The sequence below is a fragment of the Pleurodeles waltl genome, chromosome 6 (assembly GCF_031143425.1).
Source record: "Pleurodeles waltl isolate 20211129_DDA chromosome 6, aPleWal1.hap1.20221129, whole genome shotgun sequence".
Taxonomy (NCBI): Eukaryota; Metazoa; Chordata; class Amphibia; order Caudata; family Salamandridae; genus Pleurodeles; species Pleurodeles waltl.
Window position 1 is genome coordinate 330,966,329 of NC_090445.1, and position 27,157 is coordinate 330,993,485.

Below are 27,157 nucleotides of genomic sequence, written 5' to 3' on the forward strand. Positions count from 1 at the left end.
TACAAATCATTCCAAGATATCCTACCTTTCCACATACATGTGTACAAGCTCTCTTAAAATCTTGGCTACTACCTGGACTGAACTGCGATGGAGTCACTTCTCCCAGACGGAGCTGTCAATGCTAACATCCTAAGCTTTTTCCTCAAGGGTTTTCCTTTCCCTTTCTTACCTTCTCTTCCTCCTTTCTTTCCTTTTTTCCAGGTGAGCTAGCCTTAGCATTGCCCTCTCAAACTCCCTGGCCTTCTCCCCTTGCTCAGCTTTAGCTTTCTGAAGCTCCAATTGGACACTCAGAGACTCTTCTAGACTCAACCCACCCAAAGGCTTTACTCCTGGAGATGGTGATAGTGGTACCCTAGAGATTAAAGGAGTCTGCATGGAAAATTATGAAAAGCGCATTAGGGGACACATTCGGCATGCATCTGGGATAGATCTGTGCTAAGGGGACAGGACAGCCTGTCACCACATCATTCTTCTCCTGGGTTCCTATCAAGATTCCCTCCCCAAAGTCTTCCATTTCCTTATCCCCTTCACCCAGTCTCTGAAACTGGACCCTAATGAAATCATCAAGGACCTCCCTTTCTCTGCTTCTGGAAGTCTTCAGGGCTCTGTCCTTACATACTTTCTTCAGCTAATCTACAGACATGGTGCTAAGGTATATTGCCAACCCAGTGTTCTACATTATTTACAAGCGCAGCCTCAAGCTCCCCTTTTCATAGTCCATTTTCAGACATGGATGTCAGTCAGTGTATCTGTCTTTGAAATTCATGTGGTGGGTGTCTTCTTTGAAGTGCCCACGCCTCTTTCCGGTCTTTTATCGAGGAAGCAGTTTGTCACAGCAGGAGCAACTCCACGTTTGACAGCCCCACAACAGAGGCCATGGGAGTGAATCAAGGATCCCACACGGATGTCTGTCCCACCCATATATGCCTAACAAAAGTTTACAAAGGCCCTGCTCTTAATGAATCCCTGTCTCTGCAGTGTTTCCTGTTTCTGTTCCTGAGATGTGCCCAGACCCAACTGACCAGTGACCTTTCCACAATAAAAGACTCCCCTTTGAAGTGCACATGAGAGCCTGGCATTCCCTTCCTCCATTGTGTGCTCCAAAAGCACTTGGGTCTGTAATGCAGTGCTTTACATATTTCGACTCATGTGTCTTCACACTGTAGACAAAAGATCATTCTAGTTATACCCATCCCTCTTGCCATTTTCTCAAAAGATGCTGAGCAAATCTTCATCTCCTTGGAATAAAGTCTTACTTTCAAAGTGCTGGCCACAATTGATATGGGCCCTAAATTCACGAAATGGGTTAATGTGTACACTAGGCATAAGTGAACCAAGATTTCCCTAGAAATTAAGAAGATCTTCAAAGCAAGGCAAAAATGCCCACTATTACATTATTTGCCTTGGAATTGGAGCTAAAGGCATTGTAGGTCCATAAAGGCCCAATCATAAATTGCTTTGCCTGCCAAATAGGGTGTAAGAGAGTTATTTGTTAAATACATACACTTTGGACACCGAGTGTAGTTGGTCCAGTGGCTATTGGACATGTTTACAGAGAACAGCGGACATCTGGGACTGAGAGTCAACTGGCGTAAATCTATATTATTCAGTGGATGAGGGAGGGCTTGGTGTTGGAAGGGAGATTAGTTGTTCAAGTCAAGTGTAAGCTTGGGTACAGTTTATCTCGGCATATAGATAACTATAGGGTATAAATGGAGAGTTTAATCGAAGTCAGATAGTTGCTTAGTTTACAGAGAACATACAATGCTGGGCTTGCCTGCTACTGTCACGGAAGGGAATAATAGCATTTCCTAAAAGGGATTCCATGCTACAATTCTTCTGCACTGTGCAAGAACACTTTTAGGTAGTTAGGGTGCATGAGGAAGATTGTTATAGAACGGCAATCACCCAAAAATGCCCTGAAAATCCTGTGTTGTCAGCCTACGATAGGGGCAAAGATTTCTCAAATACCAAACTTTATTGCTGGGCTTCAAACTTTGTGATGGTAAGCAATTGCTTGTCCTGACTTAGAGAAGATCCTTCTATTCGCTTAGGACATGTCGTCACTTACTATACAGAGGTATTGCCAGTGCAGATGGTGGAGGGGGATGCTGGAGGAAGGTGATAACAGGTAGGAAGGGTAAGATAATGGCAGAAATTCCACTGTGGATAAGAGCGAGCCCTTAGGGAAGTAAGAAAGCCGAAGGGTTTTAAGGTATGGGATCTGAATGGCATCCACAAGGCGAAAGATTTGCCAATCCAAAGGTGCGGATGCCATATGAGAAGTTAAAGGAAAAGTATAAATGACACAATAAAAAGTTTGACAAATTCTTGAAAATTACATGACCTAATGAATTATGTAAAGCTGCAAGGGGTGATCACTGCATACCCCGCTTTAGATAGGTGGGTGCTGAAGCAAAACACAAGCTCAAACAAATGCCAAATGCCTATAGGACACTAGTGAATAATGCTCCAAAAATCTGAAGAGGAAGAAGCAGTTTGGAAACGAGAGAGATACTTGGGGGAATTTAAATTGTGGCAGGGAAGAAGTGTTAGGTTACCCAGGAGAGATTGGAATCACATCTGTTTCGCCTCTCACATCTCAAGCCTTTAGGCTAGACCGATTATTTAGATGCGGCGGAGGGGCTGCCTATTGTGTTTACAGTATGGTTCAGAGAAGTGAATATTTTTTCACACGTTTTGGGGATGTACAGCAATACAGCAACTTTGTCTTGGGGGCGGGGGTCTCCCAGACAAATTCGGCGCTCGGTCAAGTAATCAGACTGTAACCATGGCTGGTGCGATATTTGAGGAAATTGAATTTAGAAGATATGTGAAACAGCTTGCAGCTTTGAGATCATTCATGGCCAAAGGGGACATTGTGACACTCTGGAAGGATGGAACTGGGAGTAGGAGTAGCAAGTAATGGTGGAAGGAGGAACGGTCAGGAGAGTGTTGGAAATGGAAATATGGATGAAAAATGTGTTGCAGGAAATAAAATTACTAGCTTGCCGGTCTGAATGCATTAGCTTCATCATCAATCGGGCCACAGTGTGGGAAGACTTACATGGTGTGAACCCAACATGCAAACACACAGTAAGCAGCGAGCCTGGACCTGGGACGCTTATCAAAATTTGGATTTTGGTGGCCAAGTCATCCATCGATGGCAACAAAAAGAAAATGCATATAAAACCATGACTAAATGGTACTTGTCGCCTACCTGACTGAATGCCATGTTCAGCATGCCCAACTCTTGTTGGAAAGACAGTGGTGAAAGTGGGACTCTACTTTATGAATGGTGCTCATGTGTTCATATACAAACCTACTGGAGTGAGATACTATCCTAAAGCAGAACAATCAAAGGGCTAACCCTTAAACTTCAGCCACTGCCATTGCTTCTAGAGACCCAAGGGAGAATAGTGTGTAAGTTGATCTCTCATTTTCTACTGGCTGCCAGACTGGCAATCGCTCAAATGTGGAGGCATGTGGTGGAGTAAGGCGTGGAATATTTATGCTATAAAAAAAACTTATGTGCTCTTATGCATGATAGAATGTGTACATTTTAAAGGTTTGACTCCCATGTAACATACATATGAAACTGATGCAAATCCTAAGGAGGAGATCCAACCTCAATGCCGCTCTCCAGTGTGCAAGACGTCAGCCTCTTCCGGTAGTGCAAGAGACACTAATCGCCATCGTGAAGATCTGGAGTGAGGAATGGGCCTATAAAGGACCATTTATAAACCATTTAAGTAGTTTAATTGCTACAATTCCCCATGGACATCACAGCCTAAATAAATAGATGTTGACTTGTGTATCAGTTTACTAAAACGTTTACAAGTTTTATACCCTTGCACCGTGACAAATAATATAAAGTGTTAAAAAAAGAAACATAACAGTGGTCCTGCCAATCTCAGGATGTGCTCATAAAATCTGGAACTTTTTCTCTTCGTGCATCCACACTCACACGACTCTACTTGTAATATTTTTCAGCTGTAACTTTTTTTTTTTACCTTAGTGCTTCGTTGCTGTTTTCTCTCTGAATACTCCTCTTAGCCATATGCTTTACTTGCCTCTCGCTTATGGAATTAATCACACTTGACTTTAGTTGTTATCAACATTTTTAATTACTCTTGTAAATAATGAAAAATAAATCAGGATTTCCTAGTCAAAAATTTTGAGAAATCTGTGTGTTTACTACAAGGATCGCCTTACGAATTACTTTTATGGTTACTATAGTGTAAACTAAATTAATGTGAAATTATGATTGTTTTTAACCTCATCGAAATACTGGGCTGCCATTTACGGTTCTAAGATTTGTTGATAATATGAGAATTTCCCACAGAGTGCAAAACGTATCTTCAGCTGCTTTGCACTCCTGGATGTGGTTATCGAACTGGATTTGCCCTCAGGGCCTACAAGAAGTTGCTTTAGATATCTGTGAACAATGTACCAAGAAGGCCCCTTCTGCAGCTCAGTAAGTAGTTGGAGACTCTGCAAGCTGCGCTTCAGTGAAGTGGGAATTGTAGGCAAAGACCTGAAACTACTGTGGCCATTGAACGTAACAAAGAGGGCATGTTACCGTCTCCCTGGGTGTTCATTACTGTTGGGCTCGCATAGAGTAATGCGTGCGCCGATTCCCCAACCACAAACTACGCTATTCAACTTCATACATTGTCAGCAACCTCCCTTGAGATAAAAGTATGAGGTCCTAGGACCTAATTGCACTTGACACAGACAGTTATCAGGAAAAGATGAGCTCCGTGATATTTTGGAAAGGGAAGAAGGCAACAGCAGGCTTTCTTTCCATAGACTTTAAAAAGTGGCCAGTTGGAATTTTGTAATGCGTGAAAAGACAAACGACCTCTTAATTGTATCGAGATCAGGTCAGTCATGAAGCTGCATTCTTCTATGATTTACATTTATTACCAAGATGAAAGAGGGAGATTTAGATGGCAGCGGATTTAGGCATAAGGCAGGCAATCAATACAAAAAGACACCTTGGACTATCGCACATGAATCATAGGTAAATTGTAATTGATTTTTTTAGAATGTGCATGATCTCAAGTCTTAAAGAGGTAAGCGGGATGAAGAATTTTCCTGAGACTGACTGAAGGAGTGTCCAACTTTTATTTTTAAAAAAAATGCAGATGCAACTCTACAACTTTTGTCTTCTGTATGTCCATACGTTTTTTGATATCTATTTTAGAACCCAGTGTTTTCTTTCATGCATGACTGATTCCTAAGTTGGCATGTTAGTGTTGGGTGTATTGCAGGGTGTTGATGGCTTGGAAACACAACAAGGGACCCAGTTTAGTTGCATGGACAATAGATGTGACGAGGTGGGCCAGAGGAGAGGGCCCTGAGGAGAGAAGAGTGTAGGGGGATAAGGCGTAGACCAATGTGGACAGATGTGATCAATAGTTGGGAGAGCTCAAGTTTGAGGAGAGTCAGACTCTGGGAGTGGTGAGATAGACTGATAGGGGTGGCCTGGTGGAAGGGCGATTCCATAGAGGCCAAAGGTTTAGGTGAGGTGAGAATGTGGTCATCATGATACCTCCCCACCCTCCCCCATGGTATTATCCCCACGGAGCATCTGGGTGAGACCACATGGAAGATGCAACATAGTTCCCGTGCTATTACTTTGGCTGTTCGAAAATATATCTATACCATGGACAAGTTACCAGTTATTAGTTTTCTTAAAGTTGATTAGTTTCATACTGCTGGCATATGCTGACCAGATGTAATAACGATCTCTAAATCTGTACTACATGCTCACCTATACCTTAACCCTAACCCGACCATAGTCTAACATATTATCCTGGAAACATTATTCCCACCAGACACCCTATTGGAGGGGTGCTTCTATGAAGGGATAGTAAGATTACAATAGATGATACACCATGATAAGAGTGCTACGGGCCCGGAGTACAGTCACTTATCTTAATGCTATATGTATGCACTGGTTGAAGGTATTTTAATGTGATTTGATTACATACTCTGAAATGCCAATAAGATAAAAGTGTTAAAAAAATAGTGTTGGGTGTATGGAATTATGAATCTTGACAGTCTTTGATGGCTGTGTACTGGCTCAGACCAAGGAGTCCTGCAGGACCAAGTGGGCAAAATGCCCTTCCGGATGGCCTATCTGTTGAGGCAGTGGTGCTTTGTGACCGTATGTACCAACACCCGTGTAGCCACCTGAAAAACATCCAGGACAGGTACGTTGTGTGCTGGCATAGCAACAATAGCCTAAGGTCTGATATAGTAAGACTGTAAACCCTCTGAATGTTGCTTCACCAGTGTGTAACAGCTGTTTATGCAGAAAGCAATCCAATTGGGAATGGTTGCTTTAGCACTGCCTTGCCTTTCTTTACTCTACAGAATACTACAAATAGCTGATCGCCCACCCGATGTGCTTTGGTCTGGTCTGTATAAAAGCTTAACATTCTTTCAGGGTTGAACCAATGGAGTCTCTTCCCCCTCAGGGGCAAGGTGGGGGTAAAGAATGCCAGAAGGATGGTTGCCTGTCTTACATGAAATGAGATGTCCAATTTTTGTAGAAATAAATCTCAGGTCCTCTGCACCAACTTAAGTGGAAAGAATGTTGTATACGGTGAACTGATAGAAAGAGCATGCCGCTTGCTCACATGCCTAGCCAATGCTATGGGGATGAGAAATACTGTTTTCAACATCTAAAATCTTAATGAACAGCTGTGTAGCAGTTGAAAAGGAGTGCACATCTAAGAGTGAAAACTAAATTTAAACCCCACAGTGGCATCATAAAGGATTTTGGTAGAAACAAATGTTGCAAACCTTTCAAAAATTTAATCACACCAGGTATTTTAAATAAAGAAGCCTGACCCAGCAACAGCAAAGAAGCTGAAATCACCAACAAATAGTAACAGTGCTGGGTCAAGGACAAAACAAACACCAAAACTTGTTTGAAGGTGTTAGATTTGATAGGTGCCACAATAAACCAGAAATTGGTCTAAAAAACTGGCGTACAATGATTTTGTAGATGAATGCCTTACAGCCACAATGACAACAACCTCAGGAGGAAGGCGTAAACAGGTCAACTGCCTTGTGCAGGCCCTGCTGCAGCAACAGAAGATCCACCCAAAGTGGCAGCTTGATCAGAAGGCAGTTGCTTATACCTAGGAGTACAGAGTATCACAAACTCTTGGCTCAGTCTGGTGCCACTACGATGCCTTGGCTTGTCTTTCTTGATCTTCATCAGAACTCAGGGAAAGAGAGGGCGCAGCAGGAAGACATACAAAAGTCCTGCGCTACAACGTAGACAGAATGCAACTCCAAGAGAGATCTGACTTGGAAACTCCAATTAACAAAAGTGCTTGCATTGCTCAGACTTGGAGACGACAACAAGATCAAGACAGTGTTCTCCGTACATGATCTGCTAAGCATCAACAACTGATTTTGAATGCCCTGGCATTCATAGATCCCATCAGATGGTTCACCACCAGAGACATTTCCTAATTGTCTAGCCACTTTTAGAGGCATAGAGCCTCTTGGCACAGTTTCCAAGACCCCATCCCTGCCTGCTTGTGCTAGTGCCACATGGCAGTCGGGTTGTCCATGAGCATCTCCACCAGCCTTCCTCTGCTGGTGGGCACGGTGGTCTTCAATGCCAAGCAAAGAAAATCACCCTCAACTTCAACAATCTGATGTGGAGTTGGGTTTCTACTATCAGCTCTGGGTGGGGTAAGAAGAGGGGGTCTGCCACTGATAAAAAACACAGTTCTGCAGCCACTCCTGCAATCTTCTCTGAAATCTGGCTACAAACTGACAGATTCTGCTGATGATGTGCCCACTGGGACTGAGGTCCCACTGAAGAACCTGCATGTGCTTCCTGTAATGCTTGGTCAGCAGAATTCAGGAAGCCAATAGTCCCAGCAGCCTCAGAGTCACCTACACTGAGATCTAGTCACAGGCTGCCACACTGAGATCATAGCCCAAATGTTCTGTACTCTCCGCTCCAGGAGAAGGTATGAAACCATACTGTATGCAGAATAGCTCTGATGACCTGGATCATTTGTGAAGGAGTAAGTAGTGACTTTAGCATCTATTAGTGAACCCCAATGAGAAGAAGTTCACCTCATCTGGTGGTGGCTGACAACTGGGTGGGGTGAGCCCAGCAGCAAGCTGTTGAGGTACAGAATGACTGGTACTCCTGTCCTCCGATGGTGTGCCGCGCCCACTGCCATCACGTTCGGGAACACTTGAGGGGCACTAGTGAGGCCAAAAAGAAGCACTGCAAGCTGGAAACACTCCTGGCCCACTATGAACTGCAGGTGCACTTTAGGCCTGTAGGACTGGAATACAGAAATAAGCGTCTTGTAGGTTCAATATTACCATCCAATCTCCACGATCCAGGGCAGACAGGATAGGGGCTAATGTAAGCATCTTGAATTTTTCCTTCAGCAGGAAGGTGTTGAGGCAAAGATTTAAAATAGGGTGAAGGTCTCTGTCCTTCTTTGGCACAAGGAAGTAACATGAGTAACACCCAGTTCCTACTTCTGAGGCTGGGACCCTGTTTATGGCACTAGCTGCTATAAAACAGACACATTATTAGTTGTTAGTTGCCCTGATGGTGGTATAAGGTGCGGTGGGTGGTGAGAAATAGATGTACACTTTAGAGGACCCTCTTTTCTGAAGTGAAGGCCAGCTCGTCTTGGAGGGAATATCAGATCCTGTGTCTGACAGGGTGGCTCTGCGTTGGCAAGGACACACTCAGCAGTTTTGCAATTGGTAATGCAGGAGTTGTGAGGGACTGAGCTCCCTGTTGTCTCTGCTGTCCTGGACGATGCCTTTGAGAGCAGTGGCCTCAGCCACAATAGGTCTGCTGAGACTGTGGAGGAATATGGCATTGTTGAAAACCCCAACTACAGCCACAGAGAGGGAAAAACTATTAGGACAACTGTCTAGTTGGGGTAGAAACACCCAAGGAAAATGCTGTGGCCCAAATCTACTTAAGCAGTTTCAGGGCTGAAAGCACTTTTTTGTGGAAGGGACAAAAGCCTTGAAATGGCATGTCAATCAGGGATTGGACATCCTTGGAGAAGACCATAGACCTGCCCCCGGCATGGTGCCAAATAGCCACACTGGCACCCATTGCTCGACCTAAACAGTGGTTTGTGTCTAAATGAGAATGTATTACAAATTTCGCTGCATCACAGCCGTCCTGACTAGTTTGAGTAAGGGACGCCCGACTGTCATCGGGAACAACCAGTAAAACTGAACCACCTTGTCTTACAGGGCATGAAAGCAGTGGTCCAGAAGACAGCTGTCGTGCAAGGACCTCAGATCAAAGCTCGTACACAAGCAAATCTGCTTGCGAAATGTCTTTCTGTTTTGACTCACGATCACGTGAGGTGGTAGTGAAGGCATAGGGGTTGACTTTATAAAGTTTGGTGGTATAGGCATCCACTAGTAAAGTCAGATGCTGTGTAAGAAAGGCTGGGTCCCCCGGGGCAGGAGGGTGGCGATGAACAACTTGACTATTACCAGAGTCCTGAACAATGTTTTGCCCAAGTGCCTAAAATGGTACCTGTGGGGGCCTCATTAACAGGCAGTAGTTTGTCCGGGTCTGACCTGGCTGGAGTACCCGAGTTAATTCACCTCCCTAGGTGGCAGTTATAAGTCTAAGACTTCTGCTGCCTTTCATATCACAACTGAAAAGAATGCACTTTCCTCCATAGCAGGAGGGGGTGGGGGGGAGGAGGCACAAGACAGGTATCGGGAGAAGTATCCAGACCACTGGCATCTTGAATTTCTTCATATTATTTTTTCTCATCACACTGTGGAATATAAACTCCCTATTCATCATTATTGTCATTGTCCGAGTCAATGCTGAAAAGATTAAACAGAGCTTGGGCCCTGCCAAGTGGTAAGGGCAAAATGTCAGAATAACAACAATTGCCTATTGGCTGGACTCTGGTCACAACCGGGCGCAGCCTTGGCCATGGTGGATTCTGCTCAGAGTCCGATAGCACAATGACCTGCATATCTTCCGTCAGTGTCAGAACAGATGCTGGCAAATGCACCTGTGTTAAACTCAATGCAGGCTCAAGAAGCATAAATAGCACAAAGATCATACTGGCAGGCAGAATTCCAACTGGAGGCCCCTCTGGATCCTTGTGGCCCGAAGGCACACAAGAGGGAACCGTTAAAGCGCCAATAATGTGCAGCATGTCCTCTCTGAAGACCTCTAATTGCTGCAACATAGCCGGCAGAACTGGAAACTCAGTGTGTGATTGGAATAAATTCTTAATCGGCTCCAATGGATATCAGGACTATCAGGACTGACACCCTCACACTCACTCTCTATGGAGTCCGAAAATGGAGTGAAGCAGCTGATGCACACTTCAACTTCTTATGCATTTTCTTGGACTTACTGGAACACTTCGACAGTGATGATCTGACATTGGAACAGGACCTTCTTTTCAACTTCAGTCTGTTGTGATGTGGAGTATTCTTATGTTTGGTGATGTAAAGATTGGCCTGGCTGTCATCGCAGAACCTGGAATTGTGTTCTGATCCCCGGCAACAAAGATACAGTTTGTGAGGGCCTGCTATAGACATCTGTTTGCGTCCCTACCAGTTAGTGGGTGATATTTTTCCTTGCATACTTCTTAAATTTGATGAAATATTGGCCTTGAATACCAAAGAGAAGCTGCGGATGCTTTTCTGAAGGCGCAGAAAGAAAGAAAGTGATGTCAGCATACAAGGGTAGTGTTTGTATGTGGCTCCATCTAGCACTCAATTGAGGAACAATGTTGGTGCAAGCCTCATGATGCCACCTACTGGAGAGCAGGAGTACTGTTTGAAAATTTCCAGATCCACTCTGACACCTGGAATAATAACAAGGTGAGGAACCTGTGGTTAGAAGTATCCATCAGAAGTGAAAGTATTTCCTTGCAAAGCTTTTGAATGCTTGGAAGTGACTCCGCTGAGAAGGGATTCAACTGCAGGTTCAATCATGGCTGGGTCATGTTAAAGGCCATTAGGACGTTCATTCAATAAAGAGAAGTAAGAAAATTGTTAATGTACTTTCATTACAGAGGACTGCTGGTTACGTATTCACTAAAACCTGATGTAGGTATTTTAAGTTTTATAGTACTGTATTCTTGCTGCTGCTGTATTTAACAAAAACAAAACTTGTGCAGTTTCAACGCCTGAGCTGCACGAAAAAAAGTCTGACTTATTTGTGCCAGCCATGGAAATATATTTTTTATTCAACAGCTTTCTGGTGCACGACTCTACAAGGCACCTCTTAAAATGGCTCCTGTACAGTTTTGAAGAGACTTTTCCAGAATAGAAAGCAAAAATTGATATTGGAATTGTAAAATCGCTGAGAGGAAAGAATGCCACAATTACCAAGATCAAACGGTTTAGTCTTTTACTCAGAATTGTATCACTGACTTTGTTGTACCTCACTAATGCTTATAGACCCATGTACTTACATTCATTCCCTCTTGAACTTAAATGCCCGCCCTCATGCTTCCATATACCTCTGTGTCTTTTACTCATTCCTTTCGTTGTCTGATCAGATTACTAAATCAATCAACAAAGTACAAAATACAACATTTTATACACCTCTAAAAATACATTAAAGTACATTTGAGAAAAGACACTAAATAAATATCCATAAAACTTCCAAAAGATTCCGTGAAACTATTTGAAGGAAGAAAGCAGAAGCAATTAAAACAGCTGCTTATTAGAAATTGCTATCATCTGGCATCCCTATCAACTTAAGTTCCATCAGCAACACTGCATACAAAAACCCAGAAACACAATATCCAGTGCTTAATTTTAGGCTGTGGTTCGGGGTGCTTGGCACTGGCACTTAATTGTCAACCCCAGCACTTACGACAGTCTTCCACAAGCCACTGTTTTTATGTTAGAGATGAGCAAAACAAGGGCTGTTTATGAATTCAATATACATTCAAAATGACCATTACCCACTGCACAATCCATTCTTATAGCTTTTGTGGCCAGCAATAGGCTGAATTGTCACGCTTGTAGGAGTGTGATGGTTAGTGGTTGTGTTGGTAGTGTCACTGGCAGGGCTGCCAGAGGCAATGGGTTGTGCATGGTGAAGTGGCCCCCTGACAAAAGTCCCTGGCACATATTTTGTTTTACAAATTAAGCACCATTAACCATCCTTGAATCCGTTTTGCAGATTATTGAAGCATTTATCCTACCCAATATGCAATATTACAATATAGCACAACAATCCACTTAACCCTAGGCCGAGACTAAACAGGGCAAAAGAACAAAAAATGTTTCTTGGATTCGGCTGCCTAGAGGACATAATGGAGACTTAGTGTATGACAAAGGCCATGAAGATGTAAGTTTCGCTAGGGGAAAATCACCATACCTGAATTTCAGGCACGAGGATCTTGCAAATGGTGGATTAACATAATGTAAACATGTCTTGCACTTAAAAACAGCTTTGCGTTGTCAGAAGGGTTGTAATAAAGTGTCTAGCACTGCATGATTCCCTTCTCTCTATCAATATTTCCCATTACCTGCGTTCATTTTGGTGGCTGCGTTTGGGCTGATGGAAGGCGGATTTTGCCAATAACCTCTCCGGCCAAGATCTACCAGGATCTTCTTAATGTAGTTTAGCCAAGGCATCCTTGATGATCGAGGTAGAGTAATCATATCTTGCAACACACTTCTGAATGAAATTACACTAGTAGTGGTCTAAATATTGATTCAGTATAATATGGGCCTCAAGTTGGTAAGCTCTACAATGGGTCTCAGTGCAAGATCGTGGGTTTTAGTTCAAGATCTAATCATAAACAGAGCAGAGAATAATCTGGCCAAGGTTCACCAAGGACCTCATAAACTTACTCTCTTCCATCCCTAAACGTAATACATTACAGTGACCCCAGTGTTCAGCATCATAAAGAACAGCGTTAATTACTTGAACTTTACACATGTCTATTGCAGGGGAAATAGGGTATGAAGAGATAAGATTGGCTATCCTAAGCCCTGTGCTTGATAAGGAGGGAACTTTGTGCAATTTGTGACATCCATGAATTAGTGTTAGTTTACCTCATCCCCAAGTGGTCAGAGACTCTCTCAAAATGGTTCTCCCACAGGCTCATTGTCCCACCAAAAAGTTCAGACAAATAAAAAGAAATATAATTGGACTTCTGGGCACTCACTTTCAGTCCATGTGCATCACAGAAAACAGAGAATTTATTCATTCTGCTTCTGACCTCAGTAGCACCTCACTCATCCACTCTTATACACAGTGTTATAAATGGGCAGGTGCTGTCTGCCTCTGAATACCTGCACTTCTTTCATTTGAATGGGAGAGTATCTTCACTTCTCAGCACTTGTACAATACTTTTAATGGGAGCAATTCTCAGGGGCAAGACGGTACTCTGCACAATGAGTAACTAGCAGATCTGTAGTTCCACAGAAAGCACTGCTTATCCATCTCTGTAGTGTCCAAGCCCGCTGACTTCCAGAGCATCTAATCGTGCATCTGTTGGTTTAAGAATTTTCTTGTTGGCTTTAACAGCACCCAACTTGTGCATCTATGTAGTCTCATTCATTTCACTCTTGCCTTAATAGCTACAGCGTGTAAGGCATGCATCAGTGGGACCTATATATCTGCTCATTCATTTGTCTACTCCCCAAGTCCACTACCGCACCCATGCATTTGACCAGAATTGGCGTGTTGTCTCAGGACTACAGGGACATTCTTCAAGCAATCAGAGGTGAAAACATGACCATCACCAAACAAATGCACCATAAATGTAGCATGTAAACTACATGCATATAAGTCTGGAAACCTTTGACCACTCTCTCATGATCTGAAGATACAAATTAAAACAGTCAAATTCAACTGTACAAAAAGTGGATTAAGATTTAGAGAACTGTTTCAGATTCAACAATGTCCTCTTAGTGGCTTTACAAAGTATTTTTTACTTGACAGGACTATTTGTTATTAAATGAATGTGCATCAGAGTAGCTGTAGGAAACTGGCTATTTATGCGGTATGTCCATAACTAGATATACCATGTAAGGAGTCCAGGGGTTCCCCCAAAGAGTGGATAGGGCCTTGCTATGCAATCCCAAAGTGCTCTATTTGGAGGTAGTATGATAGAGCAGCATTAAGCTTTACACAGAAGAGTGCAAGACATCCGCAAATACACACAATGGTCAATAAATGAGATACACAATTCATAAAGGAGATCCACACCAATAAAAATAGCAAGTATGTTTAAGCATCAGAGAAAAAGTGTTCAGGTAAGTACATTGTTAAATAGGAATTCTTTTCACTTTAAAAAGTGGACACTGCAGTTTGAGCTCTGCAATGTTATCCTATGGGAGGAAAAACGGGTTCTGCAAACAAGTAGAGAACAGCGACTTACAAGACCAATCTTCAAGAGTTAAGGTAAGCGGCAGGCAAGGTTCAAGGCAGACCCAGCGGTAAACCACTAACGACACAGGGGTAGCCAGGTGTAGGGTTCAAAACTGCTTTGGGTGCTCAATGAGTTTCAATGGAGATCGGTCACTGCGAAAAGAGACTGCCGGCTCTGGCCAGGAAGCCAGTCGGGCTGAACCAACAACAGGACCCAGGCCTCACAATGCTCAGGCACAGACCTTTGGTCCTCTTTTCCACAGCTCGGGTGCAGAGGTGTTTAAGTGTTGGGTTTTCCTTATTGGAGTGTTGGCCATAGAGAGGGGCTGCGTGCAGAGACTGCAGACATTGCCAGGGAGTCCAGGAGGGGTGAATCTATGATGGACTCGGACTCTGCAGGGCTGGGGAACCTTGTTGGCACCGGTGGCCCACTTCAACCTTGGCCAGAGGTGACGGGTGCAGTGGTGGCTTTAGGTGTCATGTTTTGACGGTTCAGGAGGCTTCAGAGTCCCTTCTTTGAGCTTGAGGAAGAACAGGTCCGCTGTTCAAGGGAGGTCTCGATTTACTTTATTGAGGGCAGGCAGTCCTCCTGGGTTTCTGGGGGTCACAGCTCAAAGACGAGTCGACTTTTGTGCAGATTTCAACAAGGGATGCAGACAGGCCAGTGGGATTGGTACTAGGTTAGCTGCTTCTTTTCTCCTCTACTGCTGCTCTTCAGTGTCCTTGGTTTTGCTTCTCTGGTGCCAGAGGTTCCCCTAAACACTTTTTTAGGGGCATTTCAGGGAGTGTAGGGTAGTAGCCAATGGGCTACTTACCCCTGGGGTCACCACACCCCCCTATGTGACCTCTTCCAGTGGGAAGTGTGCATAACCCTGTCCCAGAATTCCTAAATCTGCCAACAACAAGATGGTAGATTCCGACACGTGGTGTCCACATCAGCCAGCTCACCTTAGGGATGGAACTGACCCGAAGGTTGACCACACTTCTCTGAATACTAAATTTCCCTCCTGTCCAGGTGCCAAATGGGCCCTTGAGTTGGGGGGGGGGAGGTTTGTCGTTTCCCTGATCTGCTTATCAAGGGCAGTGGGTTTCTTTCAAGTCCCCCCCAGAATGTAGATTTGCAGGTCATCCTGTTGGGTTGGGGTGTGTAACACCCCTCCCAGAGCAGGCTTTGTAGCTGAATGCCCGAGGGCAAAGGCTCCCACCATTGCGGATCAGAATCAGGTGTGGTGGTGACAGACTGGCTCAAACTAATCAGAAACCACACCAGAGGCTGGTAGGTTTTCAGGGGGCACCTCTGAGGGGCCCTCTTTGTCCATGTATTAATAAATCCATCACTGGCATTGGTGTGGGCTTATCAATATGAAATGTTTGATACCAAACATCCGGGGCACCTCTGAGGGGCCCTCTTTGTCCATGTATTAATAAATCCATCACTGGCATTGGTGTGGGCTTATCAATATGAAATGTTTGATACCAAACATCCCTATCGTCAGTGAAGCCATCATCTAGCTGGGGAACTCGTACTGGCTAGTGTCCAGCACATGTATTTCAAATGGCTTCCCTGTCCACTTACTATGCTTAGGAATCAAAAAAGACATAGCAGGGGCATATCTGCTCTTGCAGTTATGCCCTCACATGTAATGTAATGCAACCTGCCTTAAGGCAGTAAGGCCTGCTGTAGGGGTGACATATATATATGACATCCAGTGTTAGGGGACATGCCACACACAGGCTGTGTGCCATGTCTTGTTTTCACTTTTGTCTGCACCCTACCATGGCAGCATGTCATGTGCTTGGTAAGGGGTCCCTTAGGGTGGCACAATTTGTGCTGCAGTCCTAGGAGACCCTCTTTACTACCTCGGGCCCTAGGCACTAGGGGTACCATTTATTAGGGACTTGCATAGGGTGCTTAAGCGTTTGCCAAAAAAAAAAAGCACTTTCCTACAGTAGCCACTGTTTTTTCAGGGATACCAGACTTTTAAGAAACCTTTCTGTTTACCTGCAGAGCAGATGTCCTTTTCACCACACAGTAAATAATTAAAATGAGATGGTACAGGCATGACTGTTGGTTCACAATGGTACTGATAAGGTATTTTCTGGGACCACAATTATTTAAAATTTGTTTTCAATTTTCTGTCTGCATGTTTTACCTAATTTTTGTAATGTAGATAGCAAATGGAAAAACTACTGATATGCTTGCGATTTAGTAGAAAAGGAGCTCAATACAGGAAAGAAGAACTGCTCCTCACACTGAACAGAAGGTCCAGCTATCACACAATACTTTAACACAAAGAACTAGGCTGTTGAAAGGACACTACCTCAACGATCCAGAGCTCACAGATCTCTCTGAAGACATGGGCTTCCCAAAACTCTAACGTATCCGTAAGAAACAGGGACCTATGAACTTTACCCTAAAAGCTCAACTGTAACCTAAAGACCTGGGAAGGTAAGAACTCAAAAACAAAGTCTCAGGACTCCAAACCAGAGACGCAATGCTCTCAAAACAAAACCCCAAAGACACGGAGGTATCAGAATTCTAACCCAAAATAAAAGATTCCCAATACAGTAATTCAAATATGTAGCTTTCCTAAATCAGACATTCAACAGTGTCACACATCAACCCTAAGACAGATATGTATTAACACTAATGTAAACAGACAGACTTGCTACAAGAGTTGGCAGCAGAACAAGAGAGAAAATGTGTTGCAACAAAAATATTCAAATATAGTCCCATTTATTTACTTCACCCTCTGTCGCATGGTCACTACACAACTGCTATTATGCTAAAGTGTTCACAATAAAATCAGAGTACTACCAAGTGGTGAAAAATAAGAATCTTGGTGGTTTGTATTGTTCGTATGAAGGCCCCACAGAGGCTGCTACGGGTGAAAATCCTTTTTTCCAAACAATGGAAGAGAGGCACGAATCAGCACAAATTAGTGCTTCTAAACAATAATATACCAGTCCGACGGTGGCATCTTCTAGCCATGCTGCAGACCTCTCCACGACCATAGCTCAACGACCATCTCTAGTGCTCTTGTAAATCCTTTGGCCATGACGACAAAAAAAAAACCACCAAGAACGTAAGGGAAAGGTCAGTGATTTGAAAAGACAGGAGGAAAGATCCAGTTTAAAAATGTCAATAAAAAACTATCAAACAGATGCTGATACGTCTGCAGAGCCCATTAGAAAGGGGAGCTGCTCTCCACTCCCCAGTTCCATCATAGCCTATTTCTTTAGTCTGTTCATCTTTGCCTGCTAAGCAGACTCCACGTGTTGCCTCACTGCCATGTGGCTGGGGGGAAGTTGGAAACTTCACAAACTTCTTGGATGGAATTCCCAAAGTGGGTGTAAGACAGCCGTAGTCGCATCTTCAACGGCACCTGGGAGGGAAAAGAGTGAAATAGAGTAGAGGGAGGGAGGAAAAGGTAGGATGGAAGGGGCAGTAAGATCAAAGCAGAAGAAGAGAAACAAGAGGGAGTAAAAGTGAGGGATGGGAGACATAATCAGACACATCAGCTAGGTTACTGCATTAACTTGTCTCTGTAGGCTTAATTATCACACTCACTTTTCCTGTGTGCTGGTTGTCTCATACACTTACTTTCCAAGCTTTTTATCACAATCATTGCTTTCCATGCACTTGATCATAATTCTTCTTCTGAAAAACCATCACACAGATTGTGGTCCCCATGCCTCATTATCACACCCACTGCTGTCTTTGTACCCGCATCACACTCACTTCTGTTCCTGATGATCACAATCACGGTTCTTCTAGCCTTTTGTTATCAAAATCGCTACTCTCCCAGTGATCACGTATTACGCTCGCTGCTCTACCAGTGTATGATTATGATGCTTGCTGCTTTACCAGTGCCTGATTATCATGCTTCCTCCTCGTCCTTAGTACCATATTTACTGCTCCAACAGATCACATATCACACTAACTGTTCTCTCTGGCTAAATAGTACAGCCAGTGATGTTTCTGTACCAGATTATCACCTTCATTGTTCTTCTGGTGCCTTATAATCACATCCATTCTGCTGCGAGTGCCTGATTTCACTATCATGATACCGGATTTTCACACTCTCTGGTCTTCTTGAGCATGATTATCACACTGAATTCTCAATGTGTGCCTGTAACACAATTTGTTTTTTCGTGGTCCAGTTATCACAGTTTCTCCTGGGCCAATTATCACACACGGTTCCCTCTAAACTCTTGGTGTCCATTTGTCACATTTACTGCACTTTCAGGACCCGATTACTGCACTTCCTGGTTTTGCAGTGTCCATTATCTCATTCATGCTACTCTTGGTGCATGATAATCACCTTCACTATCCTCTTCTCACAGGAGTATATGTACAGATCTCTGTTATCAGACTATTTAGCTCACTGCTCTCTCGGTGCCTGGTTACCACATTCATTTTTCTCTTTGATCATGGTTATTTCATCATCCCCAAAACTGGTTCTCGCACACACTCCTCTTTGGGACTTTGCGCCAATACCTTCTGGGGGTTCAGTATCCGTATTAGCTGAGTGATAACTCCCTCGTTTGAGGCTGGAACCATGTTCCCACTGGGAGCCTGGAGCTGGAGCTGAAGGTTCTGGAACAGAAGACAGCTTCACGTTTACACCTTTCAATCGAGGTATGACTTAAATGTCCTTTGCTTGACATTTTAGAAAGACAAATTTCTTACCGCTGTATACACTTTCCTGAGTGTCCAGACCTGCCAGCCTTGGTGACCAATTGTACAAACCCCATTTGCAGTTCACAATTGCTTCACAAATCAGAATTACTGAGGTTAAGGATCAAAACCCAAATCCAAATCAAACAGATTTAGTCACAACCCAATGTGGAACAGACGCTAAAATGAGTGCATGGTGGGGATCAGAGTGGATGGGTTAGGTGGAAAGCACTTGGTTTTGCACATGTAAACATTTCGCCCAGTAGCAACTGAAGAGAAGTCTCCTGTCTCAAAGATCATGCTCATAGTTTGGCCTCCACCTCTTACTCAAACCATGCTGCTAAATTTGTGTTTAGAATCTATCACTTCTAATAACTTCCACTCAATGCAGGGATATAAACTAGTGGATTTAAATGAAATGCATTCCATAAAGAAATACACTAGGTTGAATTTTGAAGAGTCTTTTTCATACATGATTTCATCTGTGTTGCGCGACCCTTTTCTCTGTGTATCCCCATCCTTTCATTATCTAGAATCGATAAGTGCCTGGCCTTTGTTGTTCATTACTCATTGAAGGTGGGAATGTTAGTGAGTCAAAAGAAGAAGCTAAGCAAGAGAACTTCATTTCCTATTGCCCATCTGCACAGGAAGTGACATCACTGGATCACCCATCATCCATTTGTACAGTAACTGACATCACCGGATTTTCCATCATCCATCAGCGCAGGAAATTACATCACTGGCTTCCCACCCACTGTACCTTGTTCTGCTCTGACAACCTATTTAATGGCGGCTACAGCGCAGACCGCAGCAGGGGTGCGCTGGTGTGCCAAAGGCAAGCGGGTCTGCACCAGACCCCACTTGGACCACGCCCAGAGCCAGGAACCCTGGTCTCCTCCTACCCACCAATACCCTGCTCCTCCATGCCCTTAACCTTGGCCACCACTCCCCGCACTGCTGCCACACCACACAATACAACACAACAGGAGAGTTCACATGCACCTCCTGCAAGTTAGCAAGGGCTCTCCCACACCTTACACCCACCACTCCTGCACCAACAACTCTCACCACTACTCAGACAAACTGGCCACCTGCTCACACAGACCAAACAGCACACCACACGTACATGCATGCTCCTCAACACCTGCTTGCTCACCAAACAGTCGATTGAGATATGGGACCTACCTCACAACCATGCTCCAGACCTGCTCTTTCTCAAGCAAACAAGACTAAATCCAACTTTGCCACCAGACCTTGCTACAGCCATTCCCATCGGCTACAAGAGCATTAGTTAAGACTCGCAGCACAAGTCTGGCGGTGTCATCATAATCAAAAATACCATCAGGTTCACCACCTACACGGACCAACCACCATCAACATAGAGCAATTCAAGTTTTAGATATTCATCAAAGACACCTTCTCCTTGGACAGAACCCTCATATACAGACCACAAGGTATTGACACCAATTTTGCCAACAACTTCACAGACTTCGTCACACACCTCATCATCAAAGGCAGCACCTTCATCATCCTGAGACCTTAATGTTCACCCAGAAGGCCACAGCGACCCAAATTCTCGGGCCCATCTAAAAAACCTTGGACTCATTAAGCCATTTACCAACCCACCACACTACAGGACACCTTTTGGACCAGATTTTCTCCTCAATCACCAGCATCACAGTCGACAAGCCAGCAACTATGTCCTGGACAGACCGCGCCCTCATCTGTTTCAGCATATCCATCCCACACCATCAAAGACCTATCACCACCGGAACAGCCCATTGCAGTTGGAAAATAATTTCAGAAGAGGAGTGGGCTTCTGTTCTCTCCGAGCACACCAGCAGCTTGATGAAAGCCATCAAAAGCCTCAACAGCTGGCTCACTGCATACACAGACATCCTGGTTCCCCTCAAGTGCAACCCAATGGTAAGAGCCCTGACTACTGTCCGGCTGCTATACACACAGATGAGGTCAGGCTGATGAAACACTATTGCAGCAATTGGAGCGCAAAGGAAGAACAAGTCACGACATTGCAGATAAAGACATGTTCAAATCAGTGGTAAGGTGCTACCACACGCAGATACGGAAAACTAAGCGCAACGCTCTTGCAGATCAGATCAACTCTAGCATTAACAGCATCAAGGCTATCTTTATCATTATCGAAGATTTCACCTCACCTCCCTTCTCCTTGTGCAATATCATCCCCTCACAAAACCTTTGCATAAGCTCCTGGAATTCTTCTGTAACAAAATCACCTCAGTATAACCCTCCACCACCGCAACTGAACTTCCTCATCACCGTCGATGAACAAACCCTGGCCTCGTAGCCCGCAGTCACCACCAACAAAATCATTGCTACCATGAAGACCATCCACCCATGGGCTCCATCTGACCTTCCCCCCCCATCCATCAAAGGACTCTTAGAGATCATCCTCAATGCCTCCATCAATTCAGCCACATTCCTGGACACCTAGAAACATGCCACGGTCATGCCTCTGCTCGAGAAACTATCTGCTGGCCCAGCCACATTTTCCAACTATAGATGCATCTCCTTCTTAACATATCCGGCAAAGCTCTTAAAAGAAATGAATCAAAAAACAACCTCCACGACCACCAGTACCTCGATGCCATGCAGTCCGAATTCAGGCCAAACCACAGTACAGAAACAGGACTTATCACCACCACAGACAACATCCACATGATCCTTCGCAGGAGACACACTGCAACCCTCATTTTCCTGGACCTCTTTGCAGCAGTTGACAGGCTCACACCCCACCCTCATCAACTACTTGTATGTGATTGGCATCCAAGGGCCCACTCTCCGCTGGATCCGCTCCTTATTAATGGATAGAACACAAGCTGTCAGCCTGCCACCTTATCCCTCGGATGCCTGCACACTGAGCTGCAGAGTGACTAAAGGTTCACTGCTCAATAGCACCTTGTTCAACGTATACATGATTCGTCTGGCCAACGTCATCCGCGCACACATCAACTTTCTCTCCTATGCAGACGACACACAACTCGCACTCTCTTTCTCTCTCTCTCTCTCGAACAAGACCCCCAACACCACGAAGTCACTAACTGGATGAAAGCCAACTGTCTCAAGCTCAACACCGACAAGACAGAAGTAGTGATCTTTGTAAAGAACACTTGCCATGGGACTCCAACTGCTGGCTGGCTGAACTTGGACCAGCACCTAGACCACGTGCCAGGAACCTTGGAACAATCATCAACAGCAAATGAACACGACTACACAAGTAAACACCATCACTGCATCCTGCCTCCACATCCTGAATATGCTGAGGAAGATCTTCAAATGGCTCCCAAGGAACACTAGAAAAACTGTCACTTCAGCGTTAGTCACTTGGCAAGTTAGACTATGGGATCAGCAAGCAACACCAGGATCACCAAGCAATTCACTAGAAGACTACAAACTATCCAGAAGTCAGCAGGTAGACCCATCTTCGACCTCCCACCCAAAAATACTCACATCCCAGCACACCTCGGGGAACTACGCTGGCTCCCGTTCCAGAAATGTGCTCAATGCAAACTCCTCACACACAATCTACTACACAACTAAGTGATCCTGTACCTGAATAGTCACATCTCTTACCACCAACCACCAAGATATCTCTGCCCTTCAGGACTCCTACTTGCACACATCCCATGCCCACAAAGAACCAGATCAGGAGAACAAGCTTACTCTTAAATTGCTCCTAAAATGTGAAATGACCTCCTAGAACGACCTCCCACTCCACATCCGAGCCCCCTCCTTTCTGGAATTCCTCAGGAAGCTGAAAACCTGGCTTTTCATCCTATTGTAGGCAGGGCTACAAACACACACATCTGCTCAGCACCGGGATAACCTTGTGGATGATAGTGAGTTTATAAATACATACAGCATAACAATACGGAGAGCTGAGCAAAGAGTCTGGCATGGCTCTAACTGCCCAAGCACGAACCAAGCCACCAACACAGGGCAAATTATATTTAATAAAAACACTCCTCAAAAGTCAAAATAGCGAATTTCTTTATAACAGGGTGCATTTCAGCTGCACTGAGAGGAGTATGCAGGTGCTTGTGGAGTGGGTGGGACGCACATGCTGCACTTGACCAAGCCCATCTGCTGAGAGAGCAAACTTTCACTCTCTTTCTACCAGCTGTCAAAATGAGTGCCTTCTCATCCTGGCTGCCTCTGCAGCTGCCCTGCAGAAAGTGTTGAATGAGTTCCACAGTTAATTCTGTTCACACCCCGATGGTCCCGTCCAGCAGATGCACCTGGCATCAGAGGGCCAACTGACCCAGTTATTCTAAATAACATTCGTCATAAAATGGAAAACGTGTACAACAGCAGTCCCACTCACCACAGGCTGTCACAGTGACCCACAAAAAAAACAACAAAAAAAACGTCCAAGCTTCAGACATTTCTTAGTACTGGTGGCACTACACAATTCACAGACCTGGACCCTTCATTCCCCATCCATACTACTTACTTCTCCTGGTCCAGGCTGCAGGTTGTGCTTTCAGCTGAGCTCAAAGTTTGAGGAGCAGGAAAGTGGCACTTAACTTAACCCCCAGCATGCCAAAGACGGTTCTTTGGGCAGTGGGCTAAGGCCAGGGAACGTGGTAAGCTCAAAGTGGGCACGTTCATCTGCTGTTCACTGCCAAGTTCAGCCTTCACTTTCCAGGCCTGCCTCGCTGCAGCTTAGTCATTACCTCCCCCCCCCCCAACAAATATAACCATCCAATAGGAGTCTCAGGCAGGGTGCAGGGAAGAATCGATAGAGTACTTCAGACAGTGACTGATGACATCTTGAAACAACCACACAGCAAGGTACATTTATTTTTTTCAAATGATCTGGACCAGTGCCCAATGGGACAAAAAATGTGTACTACTGCCCCTACGCAGAGCACTGGAAACCACCAAAATAAATTAAGCACTGCTTCTAATCTGCCACTGCTTGCTTTTTAAGTACTACTTTTCTCTTTAGGGGTAAGCACTGCATGGGAGGGCATGTGTTTTTTCAGCTGTCTCCCTCAAACTTCACTTCCTCTGCAGTGTGTGGTGCTGCGTGTCACTCACTTGCTTCTTCTTGCCCCCTCCATGTTGTGCTCACTTGTGCCCTTCCCCCACTGCTTTTTCTCCAATGCTTCTCCATTGCCCACTCCACGTTGCGGTCTTGTTAGTTGGTTGGCCTCTCCATCCCCACCCTTGGTGTTGCTTCTGTCCCTCCACCGCCCTCCGTATTGCATCTCCACACTCACGTCCTCCATCTCTGTTTCCCCATTGCTTCTCCTACCCATGCTGCTGTCCATGTTGGTTCCACTGCCCCCGCCCTCTGGTTTCCCCTCCACACCTGTGCCCTCCTTCTCTCTTGCTTCTCTTCTCTAACACAACTCTCAGTGTTCCTTCTCTCCACATCTGCACTCTGTATTGCACCCAACACCCTTCTTCACAGTTGGCTGTTGCTTCCCCACTCACCCTGCATTGCTACTCCAACACATGCAGTCTATGTTGCACACCCCCATCAGCATCCTCCTTGTTGCTCCCCCAAACTGCACTTCAAAAAACAATTTAGCGCATTTTTAATCAATCCAACTCAATCGGGGAATAAAAAGGAAAGAAAAGCACCTGTGTCAAATAATTTTTTCCCTTCTATTTAGCCATGATCCACAGCATCAAGAATGCTGAACCGCATGGCTAAACAACACTGACAAAGCCAACAGGTTTCAGAGTGGAGACATGTTGGGTTTGCCAACGCTTGTATTTTGTTTTTAAAAAGTTACCTTTTGCATGCTCTAATGCGATCAGTATAGGGCCAGAGAATACTGCAAATGTTTGCACTCTGCCATGGACTACATTATTTATGTTGGTGGTAACACAGGTAGTTTCATTTTCTACTTCAGAATTTCACATATATGGGATAATGGTGCCTTCCAGTGCCTATTGTGTATATTACAGGCATGCATTTACATCAATGCAAGCCAAAAACGTTGGTTTTGTCAATGTATGTTTTGTTAGGGTTCAGAATGGGGTAATTCATAAAAACGATCAATAATAATTTCTGGGGGACTCCAAAAATTGCTAAATAAATTTTGTGGAGTTCATGACGGCGCTGGGTTTGACCATCAATAAAGCAAAATCTTATACTATGGTGTGTGGTCGCCCGAGAAGTAGAGTGTCTCAGTTCAATATCGAAGCCATCCGTCTGAACTGTGTGAATACATTCATCCATATAGGGATTCCCCATGTCAGTGAGGGTAAATGGAATCACCTTAGAGAAATAAAGGTCACGCAATACAACCAGGTGGTGGTAGCATTGTGCAAATTTATTACTAAATTGGGTTGTGCCCCATTAAAGCCTATGACCACTATTCATACATCAATTGCTACATATGGTGCTGGGATGTGGGGATGTATGGGTGCACCATCTTTGCAAATAAGTGAAAATAATTTTTTGAGAAGCTTACTTTCACTTTCCGCAGGTGTACCTGCCATTTTTCCGCATGAGGAACAGGGACTCCCTTTTATTGAAGATCTGATTAAGTAAGTGCCCTTATCTTTCTGGTTGTCCGTTTGGATTAGACCAGAAGCAGCCCTTACCCAGTCATTGCTTATGGACTGTATGAGATTGGACAAGGTGCAGAGGTGTTCGTGGGTTATGTATGTTAACGAAACTCTGGGCAGACTTAATAGATTAGACCTATTTCTTAATCCTAGGTCCATAACCAAACAGGATGCTACAGTGGTTAAAAATGAATTTTATGGAAAAATAGATGACGACAGATGGAGGAGTGACTTGGGGAAAGATATGGTGGCAGCATATCTCCCTCTAGGCACTACGCCGAAAATTGAACCCTATCTGCTAGTTGTCCTATGACACTATAGATTTAATTTGATGCGGTTCGGCTGGGGCTAGCTCACTTTTTGGTGGCTTACCCATCGAAGGTATATTGCCCCAGGGATTTAATACCCTGTCCATGCGATGCTCGTTCGAAGCAATCACAAATGCACATGTTTTTATTTTGTAAGTTATATAAAGAGCAGAGAAGCGATTTTTTAATTCCAATTCTTAGTTTATTAAATATTAGGATGTGCAAGGATGCAATTTATCTGCAGGTATTACAGTGCGATACGGTCTGCATTGTTATTTACCGTTTTATTGCCTCAGTAATAAAAGAGGAAAAAGGTGGGGAACTGACTGTTAACTGTATGGAACGTCTTGCAGGATAATTGCACAGTCTACAGTATTCGTTTAAACCTAGCTTGATTTATTGAACGATTTTAAAATATTTAATAGTTGTTTTTAATGATTTTAAATGTTTGTAATTTTGCTGATTTATTTATCTGTTTTTTCTTTCTTATTAATTTATATAATGTTTTATGTGTGGTTTTTTATGGATATTTTTTAAAGATCCGAATAAAGATTATGACTGACTGATGTCCATCTTCTGATCAAGCACAAACTCCCACAGGAAAGCGAGTCTGCATCATGATTTTTATTTCTGCATTTTGGGTTCCTCTTTATGAGCCCTTCTTCTGCAATGCTTTGCCTAATCTTGCGTTGAGTTACGCTTAAAGCCTACAGCCTGATAAAGATCCACTCATCATCAGGCACAACTTTTCGTTTTTTAGGACAGCCCTGGTTTCTTCATACTGTGTGCTACTGGTGATTCACAAACTGTAAATCAAACTCTTTAGGAGTGCCATTTTGTGATTTTAGGTATCTTCTCTTGGGTTCTTGAACCAACCACTACACTTGTAGTGCCAACACATTTAAATTAATTTGAAATACACTGCGCAGCTTCGTGCGTGTGGTATCCTCATTTCCAGGACGTTTTGTATTTTAACTATACCACTATGAAAATTCCAAACTTGCATAACATGGCGCTGCACAGGCACTTTATGCCAAGTACATTGATAAATGGATGATGATTTGCCTTGGCGAGTCTCGCTCTTTATATGAGTTTTAAATAAAAGTGATCCACACGCCAGTTAATCGACTATTGGGATCTGCAGAAGGTCATACCAAAATATAAAACCCACAGTATCATCTGCCTAGAAAGTTAAAC

At 44.1% G+C, this 27,157-nt stretch overlaps 1 protein-coding gene across 2 annotated transcripts in view; it reads right to left on the reverse strand.

Moving 5' to 3' along the window:
* Nucleotides 1–17,124: 17,124 nt before the first annotated feature.
* AP1G2 (adaptor related protein complex 1 subunit gamma 2) overlaps nucleotides 17,125–27,157 on the reverse strand; it is a 90,650-nt gene continuing 80,617 nt past the window's right edge. Inside the window, exons 21-22 of one of the 2 annotated variants that reach the window (XM_069238191.1) lie at nucleotides 18,906–19,004; nucleotides 17,125–17,790 (exon numbers count right to left, since the gene is read on the reverse strand). In XM_069238191.1, coding sequence (XP_069094292.1) covers nucleotides 17,689–17,790; nucleotides 18,906–19,004 — 201 coding nt within the window. In that variant the 3' untranslated portion in view covers nucleotides 17,125–17,688. The remainder of the gene's footprint in view (nucleotides 17,791–18,905; nucleotides 19,005–27,157) is intronic. The other variant, XM_069238192.1, reaches the window with a different exon arrangement.